General features: G+C 37.9%; 2 protein-coding genes across 21 annotated transcripts in view; both read right to left on the reverse strand.

Annotated features, from left to right (window-relative positions):
* Positions 1–12,171, reverse strand: part of EPB41L2 (erythrocyte membrane protein band 4.1 like 2) — a 76,321-nt gene that overhangs the window by 14,005 nt on the left and 50,145 nt on the right. For 9 of the 20 annotated variants that reach the window (XM_083498072.1, XM_083498067.1, XM_083498071.1 and 6 more), the window contains 4 exons: positions 10,670–10,842; positions 9,803–9,972; positions 3,766–3,828; positions 1,408–1,554 (listed from right to left, as the gene is read on the reverse strand). In XM_083498072.1, the coding sequence (XP_083354198.1) occupies positions 1,408–1,554; positions 3,766–3,828; positions 9,803–9,972; positions 10,670–10,842 (553 nt within the window). Of the gene's footprint in view, positions 1–1,407; positions 1,555–3,765; positions 3,829–4,028; positions 4,062–9,802; positions 9,973–10,669; positions 10,843–12,171 lie in introns of all 20 variants that reach the window. The other 11 variants (XM_083498069.1, XM_083498055.1, XM_083498062.1 and 8 more) reach the window with 3 other exon arrangements.
* On the reverse strand, positions 6,928–8,669 carry LOC310702423 (uncharacterized protein; the record flags this gene model as incomplete). Its single annotated transcript, XM_083493900.1, has 1 exon — positions 6,928–8,669. A coding segment is annotated over one exon (789 nt), but the record flags the coding sequence as incomplete, so codon positions are not given.

A 12,171-nucleotide genomic window follows, 5' to 3' on the forward strand; every position in this document is an offset into this window, starting at 1 on the left:
TTTTACTTTATATTTTACTGATGTTGGCTATGCTGAGCACGTTTGATGAAAAGGCAGAATACAAATTAAATAAACTGCAGAAGAGATAACAGCCACAGTAAACAGCGAACACGACAGGCAGAATGCTAAAAGAAACAAATACATCCACGCAGTGCTTTTTATGCTAGGACAACTGGCATAAAAACAGGCAGAGAATTCCTGTGTCACTGGCATAATCAACAATGTTTTCTGCACAGACATCTGGTATACACTATCATGCATGGAGTACTCTCTGAATTATCTCTCCCCAAGTACACAGGATGGGAAATGCTACAGGTTCAGCTCTTCAGTGGACCCATGTCTACGTACTGGGTATTATTTGTGCTAAACAGAGATTAAAAACCACACATATGGTTGGGTCATTAAATACTGAAAAGCCCAAAGTTGTTTTGTTTTTAAGGCAAAAGCATTTTATGATGGAGTCTAGTCATGTCAATGAGTTACTCTGGAGACAGTGATTTCAGAATCTGCCTCAATACAGATAAAAACCACAAATAAATGTTCTGAAGTAAATACCTGGCCTACTGGCTCATTCTGGATTTCCATAATTAATCTGTGTTGTTTGTATGGAAATGGTTCACAAAGCAACCTAAGAGGTAAACTTCGAAAGTGCTGAACAAAAAGTGCATTTCATTCCTGAAAGCATGCCATACATTGGCACATCTATGGCATTTGTTTTTCTTTTTTAAAGGACACACACACTGAAAACTGTAAATATTAATAGAAGACTGGAGCTTACTGATACTGGAATTTAAATCCTATGAGCATTCTCAGTACTATGTAAATACATTTGAATGTCATTTTAGCAGTATACATTTTATGATAATGGCCAAGTTGAATTTTCTGAATCTCCTTTTTAGTTGCTTGACAGTGCTTCACTCAAAATGCATTAGACATAACACCACTAAATTGGAGTGCATTCAAGAATAACTTCTGTAGTACCTGTTTTGGAGGGAGGGTTGTGAATTGTGTTTCCCTTACCCCTTTTCCTCCTGTTGAAGTACTTCTGCCTCCAAATTACTGTAAATGGTGAGGCAATGAAATGACTTAGGGACTTGGAGTGAATATACTTGGAGCTGCACTGTAAACTGACATTCCACACTCTATCTAAAACTCTCAAATTATATTATTAATAACTACTTTATTCTTGCTTTCTCAACCTAAAAAGTAATGTAGTTACTTTGAAATTTTTGCAAACAGAAAGCAACAGATGCACACAATGTTAATGTGTTAGCAGCAAACAAATATCACATTAGCAACAAAGAAACACCCCATATCTTCCTTGTTAATACTGAAACACAATGTATAGTTTAACTATTTTCTTAATTTTGTGGCTATGCATGCTGACAAGGGTCTTCAGTGACATACCCCTTGTGTCTGTAGAGACAGAGGTGTGATACGCCGCTTTTCCCATTCATTAGGGCGTGGCTCAGGAGTGGATTCCATAAAATTGCGCTTGAGTTCACTAATGCTAGCCTGATGCTTCAGTAATTCATCCTGGGTCTTATCCAGGTCCTAAGCAACGTGTAATGTAAAAAAGGTAGGACAACATGTGACAAACATAAACCATTTTTTTTAAAAAAACACACCATGAAAAGTGCCTGGGATATCAAGATTCAGTAATTTACTTATTTAAAGTGTTCTCTTTTTTACTATGACATTATGTGCTTTTTCTTTTCTTAATCTTTACAGTATTATCAAATTGAACTACAAGGCAGTTTCTGAGATGTAGAACACTTAGTCACAGAGCAAATGTTTATTTTTGTCACTATAAGGGCAAAATACCCATAATTATGACGCACTCCCTAAAAGTGAAGACCAGGCCACCCAGTCTCCAGATGAAAAGCAGGGTTTGCCTTCACCCCAATAATATCCAGGATAAACACACCATCTTTTGCCCACAAAAGTACATGGCACTATTTACTGTGAGAGGATGGGGATCAAGCATTCTATTAATGTACATTTAGCTTTGAGAGCATAGTTTGCCCCCTCCCCACCACCATGGACACCAGTGACTCTCACGTGAGAAGATGGTAGGTAAATAATTGTGGCTTCAACTGTTTCTGTGTTGCAAAGTACAGCAACCATGAGATTACCCATTCTGTAGGGGAAAGCAGTACAACACACAGGAAATGCTGCGTGACCGGAAATAATTTAGGCATCTTGCTTTATCATTTATTTAAACAAACATAGTGAAAGCTTGCACTTCCCAATTCTCCAGCTACAATTCTATGAAGTTCCTTTGAAGCAGTATGTCATTCTTAAGACATGGGCATGGGTCTCTCTCTCTCTCTCTCTCTCTCTCTCTCTGTGTGTGTGTGTGTGTGTGTTGGGGCTAGAATCCATGCTGCAACTAATTTTCAAACCACATCTGAAGGCACCATAAAATAATATGCCATTATGCCGAATGATATAATTCAATCATGCTGAAAGCTGACTTTCAGATATAACCTTGTACTAGAGGGGCAATAAGATAGCATGCATATCAAGAAGAGGGAAGGAACAAAAAGAGTGCCTGGAATATTGGGTTGGGAAGCAGGCTCTGGGATAGAAGAAACACTGGCGGGGGGAGAGAGATAAGTGACAAGGACAGCATGGAGGAAGGACATTTTTCCATAGTCTGTTGGGGGAGGAGGACAACTGGAGGTTTTTTGTGTTGGCATTTAATTAGCCAAAATATTGCCCCCCAGACTTCCATGTGTATGGCACTATGAGCTTTAAAAGTGTAAAAGCAGTAAAAACTTCCAAGGGGTACAACTAGTACCTTTAGTAACAATCTAAGTAACAAAAAAACAACCAATTGGTAGAGATTTATCACAGTTTGAGTCAATAGAGTATTTTCAAAAAGAATGTTGGGTTGAGACCAGGCACATTTCTTGGATTTGTTCAATGCAACGTTATGCAGTACACTTTACAGTGTTTTAGTAAAATTATACAAAGTATGTATTTAGTTATCGGAAGCTGCCAAAAAGCAACATAACATATTAGTAAGGTTACTGTAAATCTGAAGATTTTAATGTAATGTTTTTGCATGTATACAAATAACTGACATCATCTAAATCTAACAATGCAAATAGCCCAATTTGGATGACAAAGCTTGCTCTTCTGGATCCAGAGTTTTGTTATTTTGAATGCACTATTTGGATGTAATAGGTAAACAATATTTACTCAATATGGCTGCCAAAAGAATCTACCATTCATAATTTCATTCCAAAGGCAATATAGTGCCTCCTGATATCACAACAAATAAAGCACTAATTACTTCATGGTGTAAGTATTATTTTACTATAGAATTAGATTCAGCTCTCTAGGATTCCAGGAAGAGAACAAAGAACTTCCTGGTTCTAATTTTACTGCATCATTTTTTACTAGCATTCATTGCCTCACATTTCCAGTTATGCATAGGAAATGTAAAAGGAAACATGAGTTGAATTCTAGATGGTGCATCCTCAACCATTTTGGCAAGTCTTTAAAAAAAGATTTCCTCCAAATATTAACATCTAAACAGGGCTATAAGTTCTACTTGCCATTCCAAAATGTATTAACAGCTGCATACTTAAATTCATTCATTTACAGTGACTAAGATTGGTTTTTAACATGCATGTCCAAGTCGAACACCCCCATGCATTTCATGCACTGTGCCTAGAACAGCCTGCAAGTGACCTCCAATCTCATGCAGCCTGGCAGCCCATGAGGACAGAAAAGTACTCCTTAGATTATACAAACCTCCAACATTAAATTGCTATGTCTGACATAAATATTTTCCCCATCTATTCTCAAGGAAAAGGTCTGTAAAATTAAAGCACACACAAAAGAAGACACGGAAAAACAACAACCCATGATCATCAACACAACAAAAAAGTGTTTTAAAGTTCAATAAATGGGGCTTTTAAAATAAAACAGGGGTAGCCACTATGCAAACATAATCGACAGCAGCCTCAAGCACTGATAATAGCAGGCAACAACCAGGTGTAATTGAAAATATCCACCTCCTTGCGAATTTCCTCCTCTTCTATCTCTGCCTATGTAGGCCCAGAGGTCAGCAAAAGAAAACACTCATTAGTGTAGACACTGAAGTAGCACATGGTCTTTTGTTTAGAAATACTACAAACAATGTGCTCTATTTACAAACCTTTATTGTTTTTGCCTCGGATGCTGCTCAAGTTATTAAACCACTGCAGTCTTCCACCTACAACACTGTAGAAATGGCTGAAGTAATTTTTGGTATAGGTGAAATGGAAAATGGAAGATTTGTCTGTCTCTCTACAACCATCGTGTTCGCTTATTTTTCTCCACAGTTTGAAATAATTTTTTAAAATCTGAAGGTGAAGAGATCAGCTTGAATTCTGAACACTGAAGAAGAGTGATTGCAATACCAACACAGAATATATCTGTAGTACGTTTACTGTTAAAAACTATACAGGGGAAATTACATTTGTATTGTTAAATGCTGAAAGATACCAAGAGCTTTATTTGAATGGTTTGTTTTATGCTTTTCGGGATATCACATAAAAATATATATTGCAGACTTCAGGTATAACATTAAACCATCGTTTTAGGCCCTGTGAATGAGCCAAATGCTTGTGCACTCCCTTCTCCTCCCCACACACTCCAGTTTAATAACTTGCTCTTTAGTTCAAACTAAAGTTTGCTGTTACTTACAAACCACCAGGATTATAAATCACAGTTTGTAGCTGAATGCCAGTTTTTGTCTGGAGGAAAAGCACAAACCACAGTTCAGTGCTCTGGATGCAACAGAAAATTATGGTTTGCACTAAATAGGAAGTAACAAACCAAAGTGAAACACGAGATGAGAAGAGGAAATGTAGTACATGAGCAGAAACTTTGTTCACGTAATATCAAATTATGGCTTGGTGTTATAGGTTAGCTAACCAAGAGTGACTTGCCAGAGGCATCTGGAATACAATTTTAATCAACGTAATTATGTCCCCACAAAATAAAAATGAATCAATATATGAATTTCCAGATATTAAAACAACCTCTATTAGTTTAAGGTCATTGTTTTAATAACTATTTTACTTTTATCACACACATCTCTTACTAGCAACTATGTAAAAAGGAAAGTATAGGCTGTACCAAACACATTATCAGGATATATTTATCCCAGTCCCACCTTTATCTGAGGTTTTTGGAATTCTTGCTGCAATGCAGTATCAAAAGTGTTTAATTGATTAAATAAGAAAATAGTTACCATAATATACAAATTGGCATATTGGATTCCACTGAAATCAGGGATACAAGTATCGCACTGAACACAGCTGTCTATAGCTGTCCTATGTAGAGTTGGACCACTGGTTTAATTGGCACAGTCCTGTCTGTGTCTGGTTGGCAACAGGTCTCCAGGTTCTCAGTGCAGTTATGCACGCTATTTTGGGGTTTCTATAAATGTTTCCCATCTTGCTGCCTGACTTTCTTCAGAAACTGTACAATCATTTCTGTCTAATATATATTTATAATTCTGGTATTATCAACCACAGGCAGCTAGCTCACCGCAAGGATTTCCCTGCTACAATTTTCTGCTTTAAATCTTCATAGTATGCTTTTTTTATATACTGCAATTGCATTTGCCCTAAGGAATGCAGACAGTGTTACCCAGTCAAAGCATATGGACATAGTCAGGAGGTTTAACTTATCAACATTAACATTAAAGTATAGCTTTTTAAAAATCCATGCATATATAAATTGCATTCAATGTAATCCTGACAATTTTAGCCAAGCAGGAGTATGCTAAACTAAGGTAGATTAAGATAATTTTGTACCTGACAATGTTAAAATTGTACTGGTCAAAATTCAGCGCCCTCTTTTTAAAAACTAAAACAAAAAAAAACTTCTCTCTCCACCCTCTCTACCTACTACCCAAAAAGCTAAACTGAATTTCAGAACTGACACATGGTCAAGTTCCGATGTGATGAGAAACAATGATTTTATTGAACGTATATAATTGGCTTCCTATTCTCTCAATTAACCACAATTTATCATTATGCCCAAACCCTAAACTATTATTAACCTTAACTCGGACCTTGGAGCCGAAATTGCATGCCTGATGCACTTTTCTATTGCAGATTTTATGCAGAACTGAACACACTAGTAAGCAATGGCCCCAAATTTCAATCATTTAATTTTTTTCCAACTATATCATTTACAGGTTTCTTTTGGTACATGCATGCACTGAAAAGGTACCACAAAGAGTTTATTGATTGAGCTATGGAGTACTTTTTTCACCCACAAATCTTAAAATATTGGAGCACTTTCCTACCCCCCCCCCATTAAAATCTGATCCGGTGATGCAGATAAAAGTACCCCCAAAGTTTCATTTTTTAAAAATAATCATTGGGGCAAAAAATGCTTTTTTTGTTCCAGCTTATGTTAATGCTTTAGAAAAAAATTAAAATCTCATTTAAAGAGGGGGGAAAACTGACCCAGGGAAAGACATTTTTTTACACCAGACCTTTTGGCTGTGGAATATTTTACTTCATCGGAATGTAGGTTGGAGTAGAAAAGGCACCACTTAAAACATTTTGTTAAGTTATATTATACATCTGGGTTACTAGTTCATGGAAATAAGCCAACAAACCATGGTTTGAAGTTCATTTGCTTCTTTTCTACTATAGTTTACTAACTTGGTTTGGATGTACCACCACTTAATCGTACCTACCAAAAAATGGAAATGAATGCTTCCAATATCTCTGTGGGTGTAGCAAATGACAAGCACCCAAGTTCAAGGCTCACATAGACTCATTCTCAAAATGATAAACAGCTGCTGAACTTGTTCCCTGAACAAGGAATTTCAAGTACTTGTCAGTGCTAGAGAAGAACTAAAAAGTAGGAGAATATGGATCATGGGAAGGCAATTAAATCATTTTCCCCCTCAATAAATGCTAAGCTGTGTTGCAAAGTACTGTGTCTAACAGCTAATATTTTTGGCAGATCCCATGTGAACATGCCTATCCAGGAGTGTACCTAAGGGTTAATGTTGGCCCATGTCAACAGTGTAGGCTGAGGCTTAGAATCTGCCTGCCCATCTGCATGCTCCCTGGGCCATTCCTCCACTGCTCTGGGCAGCCAAGCAAACACACGGGCTCCTCTGACAAGGGCACAAGGGACAGTGGGGGTGGGGTATACTTCTTCTTGCCATGGGGGGAAAGGAGCCTGAGATTGCCTCTGATCATATCCAGAAATGTGTGGACTCAGTGGGTTCTGACAGACATTTTGCAAGGAACAGCACCTTTGTATGAGAGATGCACACAGGGCTGTTGTGAGATCGCTGTATCCCTTTTTCAGAATGGCTGCAGTGAAACTGTACCCAGCTCTTCGCAAAGATAGTACACTGGAACCTTGGTTCCTGAATGGCTTAGTTGCAGAACAAATCTGCTCCCAAATGCCACAAACCCAGAAATAACTGTTCTGGTTTGCGAACGTTTTTCGGATGCTGCTTCCACTTGAGTGCAGGAAGCTCCTGCAGCCAATCGGAAGCCGCGCCTTGATTTTTGAACGGTTTTGGGAGTCAAATGGACTCCCGGAACAGATTAAGTTTGAGAACCTAGGTACTGCTGTATACAGCACGTAACTATGGTCTCTCAATACCACTGGGATATAAGCAGTAGATGTATGAGAAGGTCCTTAAAAGGACCATGTGAAGTGAAAAAATTGTGAATGCTTTTTAAAAACACTAAATTTTATGAAGATAGATGCGTAAATATCTGCAGAAGGAATACTTTTTTTCAAAAAAAAAAATAGGGCACCTGCAGCCTCATGCTGAAAGGATGAAGGTTGAATTTCTCTCTTAGTACACCCAAACAAATCTACAGGCAAGTGGCAATTTAGACAACAAAGTTACACACCTCCTCTTCCTCAGCTTTGTCTTTTAGAGCAGTGTCATTAGAGGTGGTCAGAGAAATTGCCTTAGGCTCCAGGTAGCAGAGGGACAGAGCAACAGGAAGGGACAATGTGAGTGAGAAAGGAATAGACTGGATGGTACAGAGAAGCAGCACAAAGATGAGGAAGAAGGAGGGAATGAATGAGGGAGAAGTAATGGGAACATAATGCTGAAGATAAGATGGGAGGAACGAGATGCAAACTTCTGGAAGGCTAGGAAAGTTAATGTAACCATTCTCATCAAGCAGAGAACAGAAATTGAAGGGAAAAGGTTTGCTTGCCCTAACTGGAAAATGAGACACAGAATCTTCATGATCAGTATTTTTATAAGCAGCTCTCTCTATAGCAAGAGGGAGACAATGGTCAGCCACCAAAAGATCTATAAGTTCCAAGTGATTAGTTGGGAACTTCTGTTCATTTATACCATGAACTGGTGCTTCTTTCACAGGGCTGCAGACTATGGTATCTGAGGGTGTATACATGGGTTTACCAAGATGATCATCCTCTGAAATGTCTGAAAATACGTCCATTTCAGGGATAGCAGGTAGGTTTTGGGAACAAAATGAATAAGAATGATTGGGAAGTGAAAGCTGATGCGTGTATGTTGACTGGAGGAGGGGGAGAGTCCAGTCCCAGATGCAGATGAGAGACCATGATATAAATGCACATTTGAGGGGCAGAAGGAATGCACAAAAGAGGGAGGAGGGAAGAAACTTGTTAGTGAGAACATTTATTCAGAAGTAGGGACAGCACTACCATTACAATATGGATGCCACAAACATTCATTAGCCCCAATTGTATTCAAATACAACAAGATATAATCCAAATACCTGGATTATATCAGCTCAAAAAGATTTTTATTTTTATTTTTGCCACCTTGTAAGGCTGTGAAGAATTCTGTAGTTTGGAACTGTAGTAGTGCAGTCACAATAGATGAAAGCAGACAGACATTCAAAGCTTCTACAGAAGGTGGGCAGGGGAGAGACATCAGCATGAGGACAATGTTTCCAACTACATGTTTTCCTTTGAAAGTGCTAAATTTAAAAGTGTAACCGTCAAAATACAAATATTCCACAGATAATTCAGTGGATTACAACCTAAAAAAAAAAAAGATTGAATCAAATCTCAAAGTATTCTTAGTAAAGTGATTCCACGCTGTGTGTGCCAGAAAAAGCTCAAATTAATGCATGTTTATAACCTGTCAATATGGAAATGAAAATAAAGTTTAAATGTCCATATCTCACATTGATTCACCTCACATTATAAAATAAATTTCCTAGTATTGTGCTTCAAGCACACAAATGATAAAAGCTAGTATAAAACATGTGTGTTACACTTAATTATGTTTTCTTCTGCACAGAGTTATTCATAGAAGATGGCAGCTGTGGTTGCATAATGTAACTATAGGTAGCACAAGTATGAATAAATCATAAAATGAATTATATATGCAAATTGATTTCACTTTCACACAACTGAATGGAGCTAGTTGCAGGGAGTTCTGAAGCAAATATATTAGCTCTGCTCCAGAGCAGCTTATTACCAAATAAGATGCCCTTGGGCAAGATTGCAGGACTTTACCTGCTCTTTCCACAACTAGGAGGTGATGAACACAGTCCCTCTCTTTTTGGTGCCAGGTACACTAATCTAGGGAAGAGTAACTGCCTTCTAGAAAAACTGCTCTTTAGCAGCTTTCACCAGTTTATATGGGTGCCTTAAGACCTGCCCCTATATAGGTGGGTCATCCTGTGCAAAAAACCCAGCCACAAAATTATTAGCTGAAGTGCAGCTCCACTAGTGCAGCAGTTGGTTTAAATCCATTTCCAAAATCAATTATTTCCACAAAGCTGAAAAACATCAGCAATCTTACCTTTCCATCTCCTAATTGTGGCATTTTACTTATGCCTCCATCCTCATCTCTACCTTCCCCATCTTTTGATTTGAACTGTCCGGAAGCGTCAAAGATCCTATCACCATCAGGCCCCACAGCTGTAGCAGAAAAGTCCTTAAGCAGGCTCTGGTCTGCAATACCCACTGGAGCTACAAAAAAATAGGTTTAGTTAATTCAACTATGTTTGAGAGAAATATTCCACAGTACCTTGCTCTTTATGAGACAAGTATTGTCTATTTTTTAAGATTCCAGTGTATTCCAGAAAATCAACGGAAAAAGAAACTGGGTACATGATATGCCAGTAAATAGTTTGGGTGAAAAAAACCTTTGGAACATTTAAAAATATAGTGACTAAATGTTGAAGAAAGTGATTTGTTTGTTTGTTTGTTATAGAAAGTTGTGAGGTGCTAAAGGTCAGCTATAAAGGTATATTGGCAAATGATAACATCAAACCAATATCACTGGACAATTTTCATACATTCAGGAATGAGGAGATAAATCAAAAGATCACGCATAATGTTAATGCTATATTGACAATATTTAATGTCCACCAGGAGGAGGGGCTCTAAGACAAAGCAACTGTAGTACTGTAAAAATGAGACACATTCTAATAACTCAGGTCTATGAATGTGTTTCGATACAAAAATGTTTCAATATATTAAATTCCATCCTGGTACATAAACATAATGGTTTTATACCCTCTGTAAGTGCTGGCCCTAAATGCCTTACTAACCATTATACACTAAGTTCAAACAAGAAGTTTATCTGAATATTCAGTTTTAATTTCTCTGAAGAACCTATGTGCGGCACATATTAGGAGTTTACTAGTTTTGGTTAGACTCTTACCACCATCAAGACTCCTGGAAACACGTTTGCTTGAGGTCCGTTCAAAGTACGGAGCAGGTCTGTCTATGAGAGTGCTAGCCTGCCGTGTCTGTGCTTGAGTACGCCCACTGTAGCGGAACTTGGAACCTAGTGTCAGGAACTTGGCCTTAGCAGGCTGCTCTGGAGATACAAGTCTATAACCCCCAAAAGAAAAAGGAAACAGGTCACCATATTCAAAGGTATTTCAAAACTAAAAAAAGATCCATATTCCAAAAGCATGTCAGATACCTACTCAGGCATTGTTGCTCTTAGAGCATTGTGGGAGCAGGGCCAAATAAGCAGCCTTGCACCTTATATTGCATATGCAAAGTAGTCCTTAGTCAGTGTCCACACATGGGCTCATGAGCCAAACTGGACTGCCTGGCAGGCCAAGAATGGCTAGTGGGCCACAGTTCCTCCACCCCTGTCTAATAAACATGGGGTTAAAACATGGAAGTGGCTTTCAAGAAGTGGTAGCTACAGCCATGCACTCGTCTGAGGTTAACCTTCTTGCAGGCCCACATAGGGCTAGTGGGAATAGCCAATCCCAGTATATAAAAAAGCACCAAAGTTGTCCATGATTTTTGACATTTGTTCCTGTTGAAGAGATTAATTAAGAACACTTTTCTTTTTTTAAAAAATGGGTTGAATAGCATTTTTAAAAATGTTTCTTTTAGTACTGCATGGTTACATGCCACATGCACAGTGGAAAAATGTGAATCATTTTTCATTTACAGACATAGCTCTCCTCTTGCTATAGCAATAATTTCTGTCTTTAATTCTCTACCCTGCTGAGATAAACTTTTAATCTCTTAATAAGAGAAAAACCTAATTACTTCCTTATTTGGGATATTTTCAAGGATGCTTTAATTTACCAATCTTGGTGATACAAAGAACTGAAAAGTATGGGTACAAACTTCAAAAATATTCTCCAAATCGCACAGAATATTAGGTATCTCAGACATTTAAAACAATCACCAAGAAACACTATATAAAAGTAAATTAAAACTTTCATAAAAATCTTATAGTACAACCCTTACAGACCAGTACTGTTTTAGAATACAAATGAGAGACTGCATGTTTCCCAAGTCACACTACTTCCTGCAAAGGGAGATAACATATAAGAAAGAACATTTGAACCTAGTCTTCTCTTCCTAACAAGCTATCTGAAAATCTGAAATGCAAGTTTTGCATTAGATCTATGTTATTTTGACACCCTGTCTTCAGATGGCAAGCAAAAGGAAATGGATATGTAATATATATTTAATCATCTCTATTTACCCTAAAAATAGTGTATGCATACAAGCATCCAGCACATTCCCCAAAACAAGAACAAAAAAGTTGGGTGCATACATACTAACCTCAAATTCTGTGCTCCAACATCAGAAGCCAAACACAAGTACTAACCACAAGCCTGGCTTAAGCAGAAAAAGGTAGCATCTGTCAGCTTTCCCCATCAACATGCCCTGTTAGACCCCATGCCT

Source organism: Podarcis liolepis (genome assembly GCF_965112155.1).
Source record: "Podarcis liolepis genome assembly, chromosome: 3".
In the NCBI taxonomy this organism is placed as follows: Eukaryota; Metazoa; Chordata; class Lepidosauria; order Squamata; family Lacertidae; genus Podarcis; species Podarcis liolepis.